We start from the raw sequence: 22209 nt of genomic DNA, 5'->3' as shown, positions 1-22209 counted from the left end.
CCCAGATTTTATTGGAAAGGCAGGTCATGGGTATCCCAAAGAAAAGTGAGGATGGAGCATTGATTAACAACTTGTTCAGAGATTCTATTCTACATATAACATTTGTGAAGTGACAGCCATAGAGTGCACTTTATCAACAATAAGAGAGGAAAGCAAAGAAAAATAAAAAAAACTTTTATTTGTGATCCGTTACTGAAATTTTGGGCAGCGTGGGATTATTGGGAAGCCTGTTCTATCATAGAACTAAATGAAGCTGGTACCCATTAGCAGAGATATTTGCTCTAGATAGATGTGGTTTCATATGTTTTGCATTACCATAAAATAGTTCATTCAGGGTTTTTTTTTTTTCTTCCTGTATAACTCAAACTTCAATGATAACACATCAAACTTGTTTATACTTGAAACAAGGTTTTTTACACAGTTGCTGACTAATCTTAGAGAGCTTTAAAAGACATAAATCTAATTGGGACATTACTTTTACAGCATGAATGCTATTTTGTCCCACATGACCCTTATTTCCCTATCCAGGTGATATTAATATTTACCTTCTTGGCTTTGTTTCCGTTTGCGACGTCTTACAATAAAGATTACCAGGATAATCAAGAGGACTAGGAGCAGCACTATAGCAACTCCAATTATCACAGCAGTAGTTAAAATGGATTCATTCCCATTCGTTTCTTTGGGAGAAGTACTTTCTGTTACAGTATTCTCAGTTTCAGTTGGTGTTGTGGCATTTTGCTCTTCTGATTTATTAACCGAAATTGAAAATAAAACAGAACTAATAGATTCTACTGTGCTGGGCACAGTCGATGATATGCCATCACCAGAATGTTCATTATCTGCCATTGTAGTTACGGACTCTACAAAAAAAGGAAAAACATAACCAATATTATTAATCTATTAATACTATTGTGAGTATTTATCTTTCAATCTCTAACATTCTGACAAAATAAGGATGAGCACCATATAACTGTTCAAGAACTGCTATTGATAATTAAATTATCATATTGTTGGGGTTTCTCTTGCAACTATCTTCCCTCTCATTGTGTAATGATTCATACTTCCTCTTTCGATTGATATTCATTTTCACCAAGTTTGGTCAAGGCTCAAAGGGTAAACTTTAAGGTAATAATCTTCATGTAGGATTGTAGCTGAATGTTCTTTTTGCAAATAACTACAAAGCATTCATGAAAACGAAATTAAAACCAAATTGTACAAAAATTAGTAGACGGTGACAAAAAGTTGAATTAAAAGACTAGCAGGAAAATTACTGGAAGTTTTTCAGTTAAGTACATAACAGGCATTTTTTCATGTTTCTTTTTGAAGTTTAATTTAGCATTTGAGCATAATTGCATTATTTGCTTTTTCACTCAAGTGATTTTCATATTTTTCGCCCAAAGTAAGCATTTGCATTCCGCTTAGATATCTTGCAAGAAATCCTTGCCACATCAGTTTACTTCCAATCCATTTTCAACCAAGAGTATTTTAAGCAATGGAAGAAACTTCCACTATTTCTTATGATCTGCACATCCTACAATAATAAATAATACCCCTTTTGCTCTCTCAAACCTTCTGTGAGAACATAGAGAAGTGGGTATTATAGGAAAAGCAAATAATGCTTAAGTGATATGCCAAGCCAGTCGTTGTAAGTACCTGATTTATTTCTACACAAACCCCTATTCTTTCTTGGACATTAGAAACCTAAATTTTCAGATAACAAATAGATTTATTTTTATTTATTTATTTATATTTGTCAACAACGTATTAGATAATTATATTTATTTTTATTTTATTTTATATTGGATTTCTATACCGCCCTTCTCCCTAAGGACTCAGGGCGGTGTACAGCCAGATTAAAAAAAACATGCAGAACAAATATTAAAAACAATTAAAAGATATATAAATTTGGCCCAATTAAAACTCATTTACCAATTAAAAACGTTTAAAACATTTAAAAACAGTTAAAAATTTCATCTTAAGCCAGCCCGGCTTGTTTAAATAAATGGGTTTTAAGGGCGCGACGGAAGGCACTGAGGTCTTGGATTCTCCTTATCTCTGGGGGGAGCTGATTCCAGAGGGTGGGTGCCCCCACAGAGAAGGCCCTCCCCCTGGGGGTCACCAGCCTGCATTGTTTGGCTGATGGCACCCCGAGGAGGCCCTCTCTGTGGGAGCGCACGGGTCGCTGGGAGGTCGTCGGTAGCAGCAGGCGGTCTCGCAGATAGCTAGGCCCTATGCCATGGAGCGCTTTAAAGGTGATAACCAACACCTTGAAGCGCACCCGGAAGACAACTGGGAGCCAGTGCAGCTCGCGCAGGAGCGGTGTTACATGGGAGCGCCATGCTGCTCCCGTCACTACCCGCGCTGCTGCGTTCTGGACCAGCTGGAGCCTCCGGGTGCTCCTCAAGGGGAGCCCCATGTAGAGAGCGTTGCAGTAGTCAAGGCGAGAGGTGACGAGGGCATGAGTGACTGTGCACAGGGAATCCCGATCAAGAAAGGGCCGCAACTGGCGAATCAGGCGAACCTGACAAAAGGTCCCCCTGGTTACAGCCGTCAGATGTTCCTCCAAGGACAGCTGCATATCCAGGAGGACTCCCAGATTGCGAGCCCTCTCTGTGGGGGCCAATGACTCGCCCCCAATAGTCAGTGATGGAGTCAACTGACTATATCGGGATGCCGGGAGCCACAGCCACTCAGTCTTGGAAGGGTTGAGCCTGAGCCTGTTCCTCCCCATCCAGACCCGTACAGCCTCCAGGCACTGGGACATCACTTCAAGGGCATCGTTGGGGTGGCCTGGGGTGGAGATGTACAGCTGGGTGTCATCAGCGTACTGGTGGTATCTCACCCCAAAGCCACGGATGATCTCACCCAGCGGCTTCACATAAATGTTGAACAGAAGGGGCGAGAGGACCGATCCCTGCGGCACTCCACAAATGAGAGGCCTCGAGGTCGACCTCTGCCCCCCTGCCAACACAAACTGCGACCGGTCGGAGAGAAAGGAGGAGAACCACCGCAACACGGTGCCTCCCACCCCCAACTCTTCCAGCCGGTGCAGCATGATACCATGGTCGATGGTATCAAAAGCCGCTGAGAGGTCTAACAGGACCAGAACAGAGGAACAACCCCTGTCCCGAGCCCTCCAGAGATCATCAACCAACGCGACCAATGCCGTTTCTGTGCTGTGCCCAGACCTGAAACCCGACTGGAACGGATCTAGATAAGATGTTTCCTCCAGGAATTGCGGAAACTGTCGTGCGACCACACTCTCAACAACCTTCGCCATAAAGCGAAGGTTGGAGACAGGACGATAGTTGGCCAATATTGCCGGATCCAGGGACGGCTTCTTGAGGAGAGGCCTCACCACCGCCTCTTTCAAGGCGGTGGGGAAGTAACCCTCACTCAACGAAGCGTTGATAACACCCTGGAGCCAGCCTCGTGTAACCTCCCGGGAAGCCAGTACCAACCAGGAGGGACACGGGTCCAGTAAACATGTGGCCGCACTAAGTCTCCCCAAAATCCTGTCCACATCATCAGGAGTCACAGCATCAAACTCCTCCCAGATAACATTCTCAAGACTATTCCTCGTCACCCTGCCCTGATCTACCCAGTCAGAGTCCAAATCCCCCCGGATCTGGGCGATTTTGTCATACAGGTATTGTCCGAAATCCTCCGCCCTGCCTTCTAAGGGATCCTCCCGCACTCCTGGATGGAGCAGGGCGCGGGTCACCCTAAACAGGGCAGCCGGACGATTCCCTGATGACGCAATAGAGGCGGAAAAGTAGTTAGACTTTGCCGTCTCTATCGCCACTAGGTAGGCCTTAATATGCGACCTTACCAGTGTTCGATCAGATTCAGCGAGACTGGCCCTCCAACCGCTCTCCAGGCATCTTTTCCGGCGCTTCATTTCCCTCAGCTCCTCAGTAAACCAAGGAGCCGCACGGGATCGGCATCGGGTCAGAGGCCGCAAAGGCACAACTCGGTCCAAGGCCCCACCAGCCGCCCGATCCCAGGCGGCTACCAGGTCCTCGGCCGAGTCATGTGCTAGATCCTCAGGAAATGGCCCAAGCTCCGTCTGGAACCTATCAGGATCCATCAGGCGCCTGGGGCGGATCCATCTAATTGGATCCACCTCCCTGCGGCGAGGGGTCGCGGTTCGAAGATCTAGGCGAAGGAGTGAGTGGTCAGACCATGACAAGGGTTCCATGTCTATATCCCCTATAACAAGACCACTCAACCACTGGCCAGAGACAAAAATCAGATCCAGAGTGTGACCTCCCCTGTGAGTAGGGCCATGAACTAACTGGGTCAGGTCCATGGCCGTCATGGAAGCCATGAGTATAAGCATGAATTGAATACATAAAATAGATACAAAGAGAGGAACCATTAGGACAGGGACGGTAGGCACGCTGGTGCGCTTATGCATGCCCCTTACAGACCTCTTAGGAATGGGGTGAGGTCGACAGTAGACAGTCTAAGGTTAAAGTTTTGGGGGTTTGGGGAAGAAACCACAGAGTCAGGTAATGCATTCCAGGCATTGACCACTCTGTTGCTGAGGTCATATTTTTTGCAGTCAAGTTTGGAGCGGTTCACTTTAAGTTTGTATCTGTTGTGTGCTTGTTTTAAATAACTAAACTATTGAACAAATCCTTACTCATTTGGTTTTATATGTACTGTGTGGTTCCCTCTGATTTTTAGTATTGTGTGGTTCCCTCTGGTTTTTGTAAGAATGAACAAATGAAACTTATACACACATGGGTGTGTGTATGTTTGTATTTCTATATGTACACATGCAAATACAGATGGTTTCTGAAATAACTGCAATTAGTCAGGAAAAAACAGACTTTCTAATTCATAGCAAAAAGTTTACTGCTAACAAAATTCTGGATGTGGAGCTGTAAAAAAAAGAGAAATCAATGAAAAAAAAACCTTTTACAAAAGATATTCCGATTTATTAATCAATAATACGCCATGATAATAAATCCATTCTCTCCAAGTATTGAATTCAAAATGCATTCTGAAAGCTTGATGTTATCATTGGTGAGAAGTAAATATTTGTTCTTGCCTTCAACAGCAAACATACTTCAGACACTTTGCAAATTAATTGCTCCCAAAATAACTTCAGTCTGAGCTCTGTCACTCTCCCATCTATGCCAGATGCTTAGGGAAAGATGGGGAAGAGAGATAAAAGTACGCAACAGTTGATTGCTGCAACATACCAATATTATGGTTAAAGGTCTTCTGACTACATGATTGGATAACTTTATCCATCTTTGCTTGACACAGAAATCAGCATATCAAATGAATTCACTGAGTGAATTAAAACCCTTATAATTATAAAGAAAACTTATATAAAATGTTTTATAAATGGCATTCACCACCTGCTAGGTTAGCTAAAATGTTTAAAAATATGTCTAGCAAATGTTGGAAATGTAAGGAAAAAATGGGCACATTTTATCATATGTAGTGGACTTGTGTTAAAGCAAAAAAATTTTGGGCAAAGGTGGCTAGAAAAGATGATAGGGAAACATGTAGATTTTAAACCTGAACTCTTTTTATTAGGTATAATATCAGAAAAACTAGATAAGAAAAGTATGTATTTAACATTACATAAAAACAGTGAGGATTATATTTGCACAATATTGGAAAAATGAAGAAACACCGCAAGATTAAGAGATAATCAAGAAGATACTAGATTGTGCAGAAATGGATAGATTGACATTGAAAATTAAGCAGAAAGAAGACACAGAATGCTATCAAATATGGAATCTATTTTATCAGTGGTTGGAAAAAAGGGGTGGAGATTAGGAATGTAATCAGTATTATTAAGCAAATTAAATACCCAGACAACACGATGTTTATTAAGAAATATAATTAATAGAAAATTAATAAAATTTATTTTTTTAAAACCATTACAATTACATTGGCCAATTTATTGGAATTCACCCCATGTGATCAATAAAATCCAACTATATGAATATCGTATGTTCTCCAGAGAAAACTCTACCTAGCCAATTCATAAGCTGTTTTGCAAAGTGGGCATTTTTAAAAGTCATGTCATTCTGAAGAAAATATGTAAAGTCACGTGTTGGCCAGGTATTTTAGCGAATTCCCACATTCTCTTGCCATTGGCCATCCTAGCTGAAGAAGATGGAGGTCAAACTCTGAAATATGTTTACAGCATTAGGTTGCCTGTTCCTTGTTTAGATTATGAGTAGACAGTCAGCAATTAAGAGCTGCTTGATGTGCCATACTGAGCCTGTGTAGAAGGAAAAACAGATTCAACTAACAGGCTCCTGTCCCTTCTTATCCCAGTCTCATTTAAGGATACTCGCTTGCAGATTGATCAATCCAGCCTTTCAAAAAGACCTCAGCTGTCATGGTATACATGGTGATGACAAGGGGCAAAAGGAAGAAAGACTACCAGACAGTGACAGGGCAATGATTACAGAGTGACTAATGGCGGGTGCAGCAGGCAAGTCTTGGCAATAATGAGACGGGAGATTTCCCAAGCAAAATGTTGACCAAACCTTTATTAAAGTTAAATTTATTAAATTAAACAATTAGCAACTCCAAATCTCAACCAACAAATGCTCAGTCTTACACATCGGCAAAAAAAATCAGAACACAAAATACAAACTGGGTGGATACGACCTTGTAGACGACCCTCACTGTGCCAAGGACCTTGGAGTACTCATCTCAAATGATCTAAGTGCCAGAGCTCACTGTAACAGCATTGCCAAAAAGACATTAAGACTTGTTAACCTAATCTTGCGTAGCTTCTTCTCCAGTAATATTGAACTGCAAACTAGGACATACAAAACTTTTGCTAGACCAATTCTTGAATACAGCTCATCTGTCTGGAACCGGCACTGCATATTGGACATTAATACAATTGAATGAGTCCAGAGATATTTCACGAGAAGAGTACTCCACTCCTCTGCTTGCAACAGAATACCTTATGCCACCAGACTTGAAATTTTGGGCTTAGACAACTTAGAACTACGCCACCTTCGGTCTGACCTAAGCGTACTAAATAAAATTACCTGCTACAACGTCCTACCTGTCAATGACTACTTCAACTTCAATCACAACAATACACAAGCACACAATAGATACAAACTTATGGTCAACCGCTCCAAACTTGATTGCAGAAAATACGATTTCAGCAACAGAGTGGTCAATGCCTGGAATGCACTACCTGACTCTGTGGTTTCTTCCCCAAACCCCCAAAACTTTAACCTTAGACTGTCTATTGTTGACCTCACCCCATTCCTAAGAGGTATGTAAGGGGAGTGCATAAGCACATTAGCACGCCTACTGTCCCTGTCCTAATGTCCCCTTTTATTCATATCCATTTCATGTATTTATAATCATGTTTATACTGATACCTGTTATCTAACACATGCTTGATGAAATAAATAAATAATAAATAATAAATAAACAATAAAGTCCAGTTTCTGGCAAGCTTCTTCATTTTCATTAAATCCTATTCATGCTGGACAGGAAGAATTCTTTTTCCCCCCCTGTGAGTCTTGTGCCATCCCAATCAAATGTATGCCACTTTTTTCTGTATCCAAGTGATTTCCTTCTGCCATTAATGATCATCTGCCTGATGGAGACTGGAGAATGCATTCTTAACAGCAGGAAATGCATGATAGGAGTGAGCAAACATGTTCTGCAATGAGTCCTGGGAGACTGACGAGATGGAGACCAGTGAAGCACATGTTAATGGTATTATGTGTAGATGAAAAAAGTTGTTTGCAAGTGGATGCATAAGTGCGTGTGACCCTGTTTTGCAATCTTTGTACTTTTGGAACTAAAAATGTACTTGTATGTAACTTGGCCTTGGGATAGTGGTGATAAAGTGAGCTAAATATATCAATTAATTTTTAATAAAAATAAAACCCCTATTTTCCCCCATATATAAAAGCTTTCCATCTGAAATTAATTATTTACACGGCAAAGCATCCCAGCCTATGAGTTCCCAGCTGCAGTGATTACAAGCCAGAAAGGGCTACATTACAGCATCATCTTGTAGTCTAGGTGGATAAAAACCCTTCTCTCAGCATTCTATGGGTATAAACATTCTAGGTGGACCAACATCTCCTGCCCTTAAAAGGCCATCATTATATAGTTCTTAGAAAAATAAATTAATAGTTGAAGGAGTGATGTGAAAAAGAAAAATTAATGCTTACAGCATGGATGTTGGTTGTGCAAAGTTCAATCCTATCAGCAACTACTTTTGTGTGAGCTAAAATCCTGACAGTGGACAGTTAGATTTCTCATGGAAGCAAAAGCTCCCAGTTGCAGATAATACTCTTTGCACACATAGAGATTCTCTTTGTTTATTATCTGGGGTGACTAGAAGTGGGCAGGAGCTATTACTCAGTTCCTTTATATTGGACTGAATCAGTGGTGAGTTGCTACCCGTTCGCCCCGGTTTGAGCGAACTGGTAGCGGCGGGAGACTCCGCCCACCTGCCTGGACGTCATCAAATATGCTCTGCGCATGTAATACACAAGTAGTGCGTGCGCGAGCCAAGTGAGTGCATGCGCACAAGCGAACCAGTAGCAAGGGTAAGTGAAACCCAACACTGGATTGAACCCATCTGAATTGAACACGTGAAACTTGCTGCTCCTCCAGACCAAGTAGAAATTCACAGTATTTTTGCTTAACACACTAAGCCATAAAACCAGATTAATAAATGCATATGCAGCTCTATATTACAGTGCTTTAATAAGTTTTTTTTTAATGAAGTAAATATTTGTTTCAAGCTCTTTTTTTTTTTTTTTGCACATGGTCAAGTAAATAGTCCATTTTAAAAGACACCCAATATAGATACTTCTCTTCCCCCTTGTTTACCTGCTAAAACAATAAGCTTCTGCTATTCTTTGCATGTTAGGGGGAATTACTTTTGACTTCCTTGCTTGCTTCCTTCCGTGTCTTATTTTAAAGATCTCACAAACCCCAGGACCTAATGGGGAAAAGTAGAGGTGGGGAAGGAAAGGGAGATGTGGGGAAGCTCCAGTTTCCCCCATGAAAAACAATCTTAAACCTGTGGGAACCCACTAGGGACTACTTTAAGCCTATTTATCCTGGATCAGCTATACGTGAACTTTATCTCTGCATGAGAAGTGAGGATAGGTGAGGGGTTAGAATTTCAGGCAAAGGGTGGAATCTCAGATGAGGTAGAATGGGAAGAAAGGGAATCTTCTAAATGGTTTGTAACCCAAATGGGTAACCTTCAGGTACACCTCCAATAGTTGTTCAGTTTGATCCAACAGATCAATATATGAAGTGTGTTTCATCATGGAGTGACCCAAACCATGACATTGATCTAATTCAGGGATGTCAAACTGGCGGTCCGTGGGCTGGATGCATCACGTGCAACAGTGGTGGGTTGCTCCCGGTTCACCCTGGTTCGGGTAAACTGGTAGTGGAGGCGGCAGGAGACTCCATCCACCCGCCCAGATGTCATTAAAAACTCTCTGCGCATGCGCAGAAGTGCTGCATGCTCACAAAACAAGTGCATGCACCTGCACGCTACCAATAGCAAACCGGTAGCTCTAGGATTTGAAACCCACTACTGATGTGCAGGCAACGCCCATCCCAGCTCCGTGAAGGAGAAAAATATTGCGATACATCACATGACAGCAACGTGTCACCATGAGTTTGACACCCGTGAGCTAATATATTTAAGCAGTTTGATGCAGAGCAATGTAATGGTATTAAACCTTGATAACTTGAAAATTTTGGGCTCTTCTTATCAAGGCTTTTCATACTTCTCTATTCTGATATGACATACTCTTCAGTTTTCATAGAAAGGCATATACATTGTGTCCATGTTTGCATAAACTATCTTGATTTGTATGTCAAATAATCTTTATCCATTTTAGAACTCGCCTGAGCAAGAACTGCATTTTTTTGTTATTCTTTTGAACGTCCCTTTTTAAAGACTCTCCTTTAACAGTTTAAAAAGTTTACAAGCTTATAGTATCTTTCATAAGAACATGGTGATAACATGGACAAACATTTATATATTCGGTCTTTATATAGTCACTTGTTTATACTATACCACTTTGCAAGTGCAGAGAATGGAGAGATTCACGTCGGGGGGGGGGGTTCTACTTACCTTTGCTACCAGTTCGCAATTGGAGCGTGCGCACGTCTGCGCATGCACAGAAGCTTCTGTGTATGCGCAGATTGTCCATAATGACGTCCGGGCGGGTGGGTGGAGCCTCCCACCACTTTTACTACCGGTTCGCAAAAACCAGACCGAACCAAGAGCAACCCACCACTGATTCACATATGATAAAAGCTACTGTGAGTGATAATTAAAAGGTGACAAATAAAAAATACCAGATAAGTATTTATGACCTGAATGTTATATTCTTAATTTTAATTAGTTGTGAGTGGCCAATGGGTGGGTGTGAACATCCTGCCTCTTTCCATTCCTCTCTACCTTCCTGCTAAATTAAGAAACAAAATGAATGTGTAAGAATACTGTGATAAGGTGCCTAATTCAGCTTTTAAATCTGATTTAAGCTATTTCACAAAAAATGCGTCAGAAAGTTTAGCGCCACCAATTGCTATGATATCATCCCGTCAGAAATTCCGTTCCTGTAACCTTCCAGAACTGCTGTTTCTTACTTACTTACTTACTTTATTTGATTTATATACCGCCCTACTCCCGAAGGACTCAGGGCTGTGAACAGCCAAACAGTAAAAATACATAGATACAAAATTTAAAAACAAAGTAAAATCGAATTAAACAATTTGGCCCAGACAGATTAAAACACCCCAATCATTTAAAAACCAATTAAAATTTGCATAATTAAAAAGAGGGAAAAGATTAGGCCAGGCCCGCCTGGGGGAATAAAAAGGTCTTAAGAGCGCGGCAGAAGATGCGTAGATCCGGGATCCTCCGTATCTCCGGGGCTCATTCCAGATAGTAGGTGCCCCCACAGAGAAGGCTGTCCCCCTAGGGGCTGCCAGTTGACATTGTTTGGCCAACGGCACCCGGAGGAGCCCCTCTCTATGAGAGCGTACCGGCCGGTGGGAGGCTATTGGTGGTAGTAGGCGGTCCCGTAGATAACCAGCTCCTAAGCCTAAGTTTCAATTTGTACAATGCAAGAATAGTCCCAACTACAAAATAATTGTCTACATAGCATTAGGGCTACATGCTTCGATACTGCTTTTATTCTAAAGAGCAAGCTTAGACGTGCAGAAAGTAACTCAGCAGGTAAGAATGATGACATCTACAGCAATGAAAGACATGAAGCCGACTGGTATATTTTTTTGTCCTTTGCAGTTAACTTTTAAAGTTTTTTCTTTCTTTCATAACAATTGAGAGGTAAATCTGTAAATATTAGGAAACCAAATGTCTCATCTAATTTAGGCATTTGCTTAATGTAGGTATAGTATATTTAGATAGCCCTTTTATAGATAATTGTTTTAAAATTAAAAGGAAAAGCAAATAATTAAGATTTTAATATAAAAATGTTTGGTCCAGCCTTCCAAACCGTTATGATCTGCACATTTGATTAGATTAGATTACATCATTCTGGCCACAGAAGATGGTGTTTACAGTGTGTTGCTTTGGAAACAATTTAGAAAAACTTGGTTATGTATATAATTCTACATATATGAAACGAAAAGAATTTTTCTAATGGTTTTTATCCGGAACAAAAACACCCAACACATTTTTGTTGTTCTTTGACAGAGTGCCTCTCTGAAAGTTAAATACACATCTTTTAAGTTATACTATCTTAAATAGCACAGCTTCATCTTATATATTATTTCAGGAACTTGATCCTTCCTTACAATTGTATATGTTCTACCGATCATGTTAGTAGATTGTTAGTGTTTTGTTTCATTTGCCTCTAAAATATAAAACATTACAATGTTTCCTAGAAATCAACTTAGAAAAAGAAATTACTTGTATTTATTAAGAGTGTATTATAATAATAGGAATACAGGCATTATTGTTTAAAAAAAAATCCAAGTGAATTAATACCTTAAGCAGAGTTAACAATGGGTCAGAAACACAAAATTCATTCACAGATTAACACACCTTGGATTTGTAGTTCAAACTGGATCCATGGGAAAGAAAAGTCAGCGTGCAGTTGGGAAACAACACTGAAAGAAATGGTGCAGGCTTGTGTAGCCTTTGCAGGGACCAGATTTTCTGGGTGTGACACATCAAAAACAGTTCTATAGCCCGGAGCATAATATTGTCTGCATGGTTATTCTTAACAATGCAGAAGGCATGTTCCTACTTACCGTGGAAGTCAAATACTCCACTCAGCAACAGAAAGGACAGCAAAAAGTTGTACTTATACATGTTACTTCTCTAAAGCAGATGTGATACTGCTTTCATTCTTTTGCACATTTCCTGCTTACTGCTTCTGTGGTGGATGTGTAAGATGACTTAGGAAGATGGGCTATGTTCGGTTACTTTTAGGAAGTGATGTAATTCGGTTTGGGCCTATCAAACCAACAAACAATTGCAAAAGGTTCCTGGAAAAGCACTGATTCAACCGAAAAAAAGTGAACAGTGAAACCTCCCTAGGAGGATCTCTCCGTCCTCTTGTGTCTTCAGAACCTGAATACTATCCAGATCATGGTATTTAAGACAGAAAAAAGGGGTAAAAACTTTTTAAAGTGAGACCAATATAATGTGGGTCACTGTGGATATAATACACTAAAGTTGAGATCCAAAAGAAATTGTATAAACACCAATGCAGGAATGTATGGGGCTGCGTGCTGGTTTGTTATCCAGCTCCTTCTGTACGATTAGATTCCTTCTCATTTGTTATGCAGGAGGCTACCTTATAACAAGATAGACCATTAAGCAATAAAGATAGATTAGTAGGTGCAGGAAAGCATTTTCTGGTCCTGCCTTGAGGCTGACCCTGGATCTGCTGCATAACATGCCAATGCTCTGAACTATATAGATTTGTCTGCATTTTCCCCAGTTTTGATCATCAATGAATTGGCTTGTTTGCGTATTTCTCCCTCCCCTCTCCTTTGATCTTATTATTGAAGTTGTATCATCTAATTAACACCACTGTAAGCAAAGATGCTTTTCTTTTGTTAATCAGTTGAATGCCAAAAGTATTTTTTTTAAAAAAAACATAACTAAATCTAGGTTCCTTTTGCACATAATTTAGAAGTCAAAATCTTCAGTTTAGCATGTCCTTTAACTCCAAGTCAATTGCCATTTTGATTACTGGAAACCAGAGATTTTAAGTTTAACATTGGTGATTTTTAAAAAAGTTTCATTAAATATACACAACATCAGGTTCTTTTGATTCATGACAGGTTACAGGAAATGCCCACAGAGCAGATACTGCTACAAACAATAAAAGAGCCACAATAAATATAACAATAATATATTCATAATAATATTAAAATCCTTATCGTGGGATTATATGATAGATACTCCACATCCTGATCAGGATACAATGATATTAATGGCAAGAAATCATTTAACTCCTGAGAGCATTTTGGAATAATTCTGTTTTTAATACTTTCTGGATGAATACCACAAAAATATTACTCTACTCCAGGGAGGTCAAACTCGATTTCATTGAGCACCGCATCAGGGTTGTGTTTGGCCTTGGGGGGCCAGGGTGGGCATGGCCACAGGTGCCCACTTGTATCGGGGGCACCTGTGGCAGCTCAAGCACTCTGCCAGTGAAAACGGGCTCCTGAGCTCCATTTTTGCCTGCGACTGCAACCCTCTGCCAGTGAAAACGGAGCTTGGGAGGGCCGCCCACGGCCCTTGTGAGCTCTGTTTTCACTGGAAGAAGCCCCGCGGGCCAGTCCTTCGCTGTTTCCAGGGCCGACCCACGGGCCAGATCTAAGTACCCCGTGGGCCAGATCCAGCCCCCGGGCCTTGAGTTTGACACCCCTGCTCTACTCATAGTCTTGGTGCTGCCATTGCTTGTCCTATAGTTTTCAGTTCCCTCCCTCCCTCCCTCTCCCTCCCTCCCATGACTCATGAAAATATGAGATTGTCAGCAGCTTTTTTGGTGATATACAGTATTTACAGGATGCGCTGAGTCTTGCCAGAGAAGGGAGTCCTGAAACTGCTTTAGTGCAAGCCCTTAATCCTACCAAAGGACTTCATAGATCGAAACCCAGCAGTCTGATTTGTATTCAGAAGCCTATTGGTAACAGATGCAGAGCCTTGAGTACCGGCATAATAAGCTTTTAGACATTAATCCTTGTCTTGTAACTGAGCTGATACACTTTGCACCACTTGCAGTTTTCAAATGCTCTTCAAAGGCCAGCGCAATAGCCTGTATGTAAAAAGGACACTACAAGGTCTTAGTGCTTCAGACAGGGGCACAACTGCTGCAGCAGCTGAAGATGGGCATTGACATGACCAAGGATGAGATGGTATTATCAATTCCCACTAACAAAACTTTTGGGCTTAGTGGTGCCATGCCAACAAGCCTTTGTTGTTCTTGCATCTCTTTTTGGCAGTTACGAACAATCAGATCCACACCTGAAGAGTTCAATTAGCTATTTTATTGCTCAAGCCTATAACACAGGAATCTTCTCAGACTGGCTTTTGTCCAGATTATATAAGGTTTAATAGCATTCAAGGGGTGGTGGTGATGGTCAGACTTTGCCCTCTTATGTCAATGTAAGGATTGCAGACTAATTCCCCATTTAACTTCTCCTCTTGGCTCGGCCAATCTCTCACCAACACTTTTCTGCTTTAATCAGCTTTTGCTTATTGCTTTAGTAAAAGGTTTTCCTGAAAGTCTGCATATTCATTACAAATACATCAATCAATAACTGCATTCAGCAACCACAAGATTAATGAGATTGAAAGATGGGTTCAAACCACTGGCTTAATCTATAATATGATTAGTTTGATTTTGGCTTAGCAGTTATTGCCATCCCAGTTATTACGACGTGTAAGTTATGTTTTACAGCTTATTGTGTAATGCTAAATTAACTCATTATGGTTTATTCAAAAAGCATAGTTAAGAAAACCATGTCTTTGTAGAAAGGAATTTAGCTAATAATTTGCCCATTTCAAAAATGATCATACATGATCAAATATGCACTCCAATGTTGAATTGTAAATTTCTCTACATTCCTCAATAAACATCACTATTGTCATATTTATGTTCACTACTATCCCTAGAATACAATTCAGAGTTTAACTGTTTTGATTGTTTTTGGATTTTGTAAGCCATTCAAGGTCTGCTGAGGTGGATGATTACAATAAATTTAAATTATTAAATAAACAATATTTCATTTGAGGTGAAGCGCTTCCATTTCTGTAGTGGGAAACTGAACAAGATTCAAGATACATCCAATGGTGTTGAGTAGATAGCATAGATAATAGCACTCATAATTTAAATATGTAGCATTTACAAAATATAATTTTAATGATAATTAATGCTGATACATTTCAGATGCCTTTTTATGACCCTGTAAAAAGTAGGTAGAGTCAGAGGGACTCGATGGAGCTGAGCATTTACTGGCCGGATGCCTTTCCTTATGCAATGTGGAGTTTGCAGATTTTTTTTTCTTTGCTCCCTAGGAGAGAAATATCTGCTGCTACGTAGGATTGAACTGTCAACTTTCCAAGGAGAGCAACCACTAGGCCACCATGCTTCCCAACATTTCTGCTGCATTAATGGTATGCAAAGAGATGTCTTACAACTTCAGTTATACTGTTCAAGTTTATGCTTAAAAGGACTAAAAATTAAAAGCAGTACTATCAAATATTCATGTATTATTATTTTTTTTACAATAATTAATCATCCAATGTCTAAATTAGTATCTTTTTATGGTTAATTTAAGAGAAACTATACTTAAAAATTTCAAAATAAAATTTCTAGATCAAGCTTACTTTTTATTCAAACCATATGAAAACAATTACATCTTTCTTGTTGTACAATAGAGCAAGATTAGGAGCTGTCTTGATCCCTGCAGAACTCCTCCTCCACAAGTGGGCCACAACACACCCATGCTGGATTCACACATAGCACTAGCTGTGTTTCTTTTAACAATGGCTGTTGACTAATTTATAATAGTGAGATTCACTACAAATCGCAAGAACTGTAAACCACAATCTTTTTATTCGTATAACTAAGCCAAAACCAAATAAACTATATTATGGCTTAAGATGGTGTTTGAATCCAAATATTTGAAGTTAAACTGAAAACTGGAAGACAGATATTGTTACATGATTATTATTTTTTTTCAAAAGAGCACAAAGTTCATCGAACTTTCTGCCAGGTTTTTTGGGTGGGGAGGGTTATGCATAATATAACGAGAATAAAATTATCTGTTCGGATATCTGTAAATATAAGTCTCTGGTGGTTGTAGGGTTCTTTTTTTTCAACAATATAGTAGACTGATGAAGTATGATAAGAATGTAGCTGCAAGTACATTCAGCCTTACAACCTATATATTCACAATAGCCTTACTGTTCTTTCCCTGGCCTTCTCCCTGAAATTCACGTTGTGTACTTGGGTATTTCAGGTTTTCTTTCATATTTATCTGTTGAGCATGCAGACTGCTAACAGTACAAGTTTCAGCAAGATTGGGATCAGAATTAGGGTGGAGTTGTGAAGCATATTCGCTGGAGGTTGAATTTAGGGACAGAGTTACTTACAGACTATAGGCTCTTTGGTGTGACAGCACTGAAGTGTTTTTCTCCTAGAAAATAACATTCTTAAAACTTCTGTTGCTTGCATTGCCCTCTGCTGTTTTGCTTCAAACTCATCTCTTGAGATGGAGGGCAGGAGAAGCAGATCTCCCATTGTCAGTTCATTTTACAAGGTTGGAGAATAGGCACCAAAAGTGCTGTCCTTGCTCACTTCTGTCTCTTCTCTTGCCATATATGATTTAACTGATAGGAATGGTGATTCAAGAAGGGTGAAAATATGGGAAGCAGATCTTGGTGCTAGGGAACTGCTCCTAAAAAGCCTCATTTCCCCTCTTCTTGCTCTTCTCTTCTCTAAGTTTAAATGGCCAGAGAAGCAGTGAGAAGAGCAACTCCTTTGATGCCAGTGCTTTTGTCCTGTGAAGTGATATCTCGGTGGGACCAAAGAACTGCTACCTGAAGACCCTGCACCCTCTTTCTTTAATCAAGCTGATACCCTATATCTGTGATGGCAAACCTATGGCACGCATGCCTGAAGTGGCACGCAGAGCCATCTTTTCGGGTACGCGAGCTGTTGCCTAACTCACTTGCAGCTGCGCATGCGTGCGCGCCCCAGCTGGTTTTGGGGCCTCCGGTGTGCATACACACAATTCAGGGGACCCAGCTGGTCTTCTGAGCACTTGTGCGCATGCATAGACAGTGTTTGCTTGTGTGCATTGTGCACGCAAAAACTGCACGCATGCGCAGATAGTGCAATTGCGTGCGCAGCACACGGGGGAGCTATGCAAAACCTGAGTGCATGCGCAGATGGTGTGGTTGCGCACACAGTGCATGGGGGGTGCACGAAAGCCATGTGCATGCACAGATGGTATGGTTGCACACACAGCGCACGGTGGAAGAGCCGCGCATTAGCATGGATAGCACACCCAGGCACAAAGCGCACGAAGAGCGTACCTGTTTGGCACTCTGTGAGTAAAAGGTTCGCCACCACTGCATTACAGGATCGCCTTATCCGGTCTGAACCGAGAGCATTTCACCCCTGACATGCACGCTCTTTGGACACTCGGTCCGGAAAAGATTAGCCTTCACTGTACTAGTCGTTCCCAACTCTAGGGGTGGTGCTCAGTTCCATTTCAAAGCCGAAGAGCCAGCGCTGTCCAAAGACATCTCTGTGGTCATGTGACCGTCATGACTAAACGCCAAAGGCGCATGGAACGCTGTTACCTTCCCACCAAAGGTGGTCCCTATTTTTCTACTTGCATTTTTTACGTGCTTTTGAACTGCTAGGTTGGAAGAAGCTGGGACAAGTAATGGGAGCTCACCCCATTACGCGGCACTAGGGATTCGAACCGCTGAACTGCCAACTTTTCGATCGACAAGCTCATCGTCTTAGCCACTGAGCCACCGCATCCCTAACCAGGTCCAATTCTGTTTAGCTTTCAGGATTGCCCAAAGTCATCAAGATGCTGCTTACCATAATTTAAACCAAAAACCATCTGGCATCATTCCAAATAGCTTGAGGACTACGGATGTGTATTGTTAATCAGTTTGCTTTCTGTTTGTTGTAAATTTTAAGTTTTAGGATGGCACTAACTAGCCTGGGAAAACAACCAGCAAAAGTTCTGGTTCTAAAGAACAACTTAAAGATTAAATTAGAATTTGGCAAAATGTTAGTACCATGAAAAAAAAGAAAAGAAATATATGTTCTGTTCAGCAGACAGAACAAATTTGAAGACAACATGAAGCATACACGACACAGAATTGACAAAAGAAACCCAGTAAATTTCTTGGTTTTATCAAGTTGAAGGCAACATCTATGTTTAGCTCTAATTAGGCTTTCATCCCGAGTGATCCTGAGGATTCCAAAAGGTGTAACATCCATTATGATTTTTGCTTCATCAACAAATATCCAAAGATATCTCAGTCAGTGTCCAGCAAGCTCTTTACTTCACCTGGCTTTTCCCTTCTTTTTCCCTTTTCTTTTAAAAGAAAACTTTCGGTTCTATCCTAACAAGATCCCTGCTGTCCCTTAAGGTCATAGACCATGGGAGAGGATCAGAAAATGCAAGATGGCCAGTTATAACTCAGCAATCAGAGTTGTACTCCCTATGAGAATAATGAAGACACATCTTATACTGGATGGGATTAATTGTATTGCCTGAATTTTCCCAGTTTAATAGCTCCTTGAACTTTTCAGTCATGGAGCTAAATAAATTACCAATATTTCTGGCCTGAGAAACTATGTAAATGTAAGTCTTACACCTTGATCACAAATATTACACCTTGATTATTTTGGACCTTCCAGATCCCTTTTTCTACTGGCACTTAAAGCAAGATACAATATGGGTTGCTGTGGATATTTTTGCTTCCGTGTTATTTTTCTGTTCTCTGTGAAAGGCGGGTGCAGCTTTTCACCACTCTGTAAAGCAGACTTACAGTTCCTTCAAAGGGCTACCACTGAACTCGCTTGCTTAACTATTACCAGGTGCGGTTTCAGAGATAGATTTTGCAGAAAGCTGAACTTACGAAACAATGAAATGACTAATGGTGGCCTTTCTGACCTCGTAACTAGAGGAAGTTGATCTTTATGTTTGTCACGGATGTAGACCTGCATATAAACTTCAGCAACTCGGCTCCTATGTAATCATGGTCACTGCCTAGTGCTGTGATGGCAAACCTATGGCACACGTGCCAGAGGTGGCACGCAAAGTCCTCTCTGCTGGCATGTGTGCCGTTGCCAGGTCAGATCTCTGTGGTGTTTCTTTCATGAGCTTCTGTTTCCCTGCAAATGACGAAACAGAAGCTCACGAAAGAAAAAGATCTTGCCTCTTGCCACACTGCCGGTGTTGGGATGCCCCACCTCCTGCGGGCCAGCTGGTCTTCGGGTCTCTGCTGCGCATGCGCACATTCGTGCATGTCTGTGCATGCACATCTGCATGTCTGTGAATTTGGATGCACATGTTGGTGCACGTGTGCATTTGCACATGCACACACCTTTCAATTTGGGCATGCACATGCGCTGTCAGCACGTCAAGATGCATTTATCCTAGTGCTGACATAAGAAGGAGAATGCAGGCGTCTGCAACGGGACGGTTGCCTTTCACCTACTTATTTTCTCTGGATATAATGCCCCCTAGGAATTGGATGGGAGGGGGGAAATTCTTTGAATTGGAGCAGTAGATTAGGGGTGAATGATTGGGAAGATGGCCAATGAATGCAGAAGAGTGGGGGAAGGAAGAGGAGGGGTTTTGGGGCAGCACGTCAGTGCCGGCTGCAACGAGTCGGTGTAAAAAGTGCTGTGCTTAATAAAATGGAAATTTGTTTTATAGAAGACTTTCTTTGCGGTGCAATTTATTTGAAGACAGCCTGAAAACCTGACAGGTGCACAGTTTGGGCACTCGCTGTCTAAAAGGTTCGCCATCACTGGCCTAATGCCTTTAATAATCAAGAGGTAGGGAATAAATTTTCAAAGATGTCAAGCTTCAGATGACAAATCTGCCCCATTCCATATTACTGTCATCACAGGTTGATGTTTTTTCCACTCACTGGTGGTGTTGAGAGAGACATGGGCAGTGGTATCACCAGGTTAAACCAATCTTTTTGGTTAACACATCATACAGATGCATAATCAGGCCATTTGACAACAAGCCAGAAGAGAGGCAAAAGAGGCAAAGGGGAAAGCCAAAACGTGTGTGTTTATTCCACATAATTGTGTCATGTGTAGCCTGGGATAATCAGTGTTCATTTTTTAAAAGCATTTTCCATTTTATTTAATATTGCCCATCCTTTTTATATGGTTTGCATGGGTGGTTTCCATGGCGCTTCTCTTTTATTCTCATAACAACTCTGATCTTCTGAGATTAGATTGAAAAGGTCATCGTTAAGCGTTGCATCCCAACAGATGTTTTGAACGATCCAGGAAGCCTTATCTGCCTGTGCAGGCAATGCTTAATGAAAATGGAACAGAAAACAGAGGGACTGCTAAGAAAGATTTACTTGGCTATGGCATAGGAATTTTACTCCACAAAACTCAGTGATCTGCATAATCCATTCTACAAATACAGTAGAATAAAAAAGGTGCAGAATAAGAAAAATTTTGTTTTTAGTGGTCACACAGTCAATATTTTCTTGATAAGGAATTGTAATATACAGGTTCAAATTTATTATTATTTTTTTATATAGTATAAACTGCACCAACACATAGTGCTCAGATTCTGTTTCCTTGATGGTGGAATGTTACAGTTATAGCTAAGGATTACCAAATAGCGAAAGCTAGGAAATTATCTATACTGCAATGGTATCTATTACTAAAAAGAAATAAATGTGTTTTAACTGCAGCCTCAGATGTCCTGTTTCTTACCACAAGTGCAGATTTCCTGCCACCTCAGAAGATAGCACTTAAATGTACTCTAAGTCAGTGGTGAAATTCAAATTTTTTTACTACCGGTTCTGTGGGCGTGGTGTGGCTTGGTGGGTGTGGCAGGAAAAGGATACTGCAAAATCCCCATTCCCTCCCCACTCCTGGGGGAAGGATATTGCAAAATCTCCATTCCCACCCCACTCTGGGACCAGTCAGAAGTGGCATTTGCTGGATCTTCAAACTACTCAAAATTTCCGCTACCGGTTCTCCAAACTACTCAAAATTTCCGCTACCGGTTTGCAGAATCTGTCAGAACCTGCTGGATTTCACCCCTGCTCTAAGTTATGGTTTTCATGTGCTTCCCATCTGAAGAAGGAAGAAAACCCCAGTTCTGCAACAAGGTACTGCATTCTGTAGCTAAAAACAATGAGCTAGGAAGAGGGTTTGGAGAAGAATCAGTCTAGAAGTCGCTCATACCTGAACTAGATAACTTGCAAAATCTGATTTAGCAAGAAAAACATAGCAGGATCACGTTCCACATGGATGAACTGTTTTAAGTTATCTAAGTGAACACCTGTGCATTTGGGGGAAGTGTCCTTCATCTGTTGCCTGCATGTTAGTTGAAGAAAAATAGAGACATGTAGACTCATGCACAAAGATTTGCTCGTATTCTGAATATGGGGAAAAAGTATGTCATTTCCAAAACTAACTGACCTGCCACACTTCACTATTTTTTGTTTACTGCTACGTAAGATAGAGATCAATGAAGTTGGTCCCCCCCACCTCCCAGCAGCCTGTGGCAGAGTCAGATGCTTCATTGGAGAGAGCCCTATAGGACAGGGGTCTCCAACCTTGGCAACTTTAAGCCTGGAGGACTTCAACTCCCAGAATTCCCTAGCCAGCAAAGAATTCTGGGAGTTGAAATCCACCAGGCTTAAAGTTGCCAAGATTGGAGACCCCTACTATAGGAGACTAAAAAAGGATTTCAGTCCAGCAGTGATGGATTCTCGCACAAATGTTATGAGAGAGGGGTAAGTGAAGGAGACAGGAGGGGACAGGTCAACTCTTAGCTATGAGCTATTATAGCTCATATAGTAAGATAGAATAGCTACTCAGAAATGCAGTCTTGATCCCCCTTAGTCTCAGTTCAATTGCTGATTGTTATTACCAGAATCAATCTTCCTCCCCCTCTTTTTCCCCCACCACATAGAGC

General features: G+C 41.1%; 1 protein-coding gene across 15 annotated transcripts in view; it reads right to left on the bottom strand.

Moving 5' to 3' along the window:
- The window catches only part of TMEM154 (transmembrane protein 154), a 30502-nt gene extending 18102 nt beyond the window's left edge, over window positions 1-12400 (bottom strand). For 10 of the 15 annotated variants that reach the window (XM_087874493.1, XM_087874494.1, XM_087874496.1 and 7 more), the window contains exons 1-2: window positions 12280-12383; window positions 546-860 (exon numbers count right to left, since the gene is read on the bottom strand). In XM_087874493.1, the coding sequence (XP_087730619.1) occupies window positions 546-860; window positions 12280-12340 (376 nt within the window). In that variant the 5' untranslated portion in view covers window positions 12341-12383. Of the gene's footprint in view, window positions 1-545; window positions 861-12070; window positions 12172-12279 lie in introns of those variants that run through there. The other 5 variants (XM_087874504.1, XM_087874501.1, XM_087874503.1 and 2 more) reach the window with 3 other exon arrangements.
- Window positions 12401-22209: the final 9809 nt, after the last annotated feature.

Source organism: Pantherophis guttatus, chromosome 8 (genome assembly GCF_059756535.1).
Source record: "Pantherophis guttatus breed Tessera chromosome 8, ASM5975653v1, whole genome shotgun sequence".
Lineage (NCBI taxonomy): Eukaryota > Metazoa > Chordata > Lepidosauria > Squamata > Colubridae > Pantherophis > Pantherophis guttatus.
Note: the sequence above shows the minus strand (reverse complement) of the source record. Positions and strands in the feature narration are given on the sequence as shown.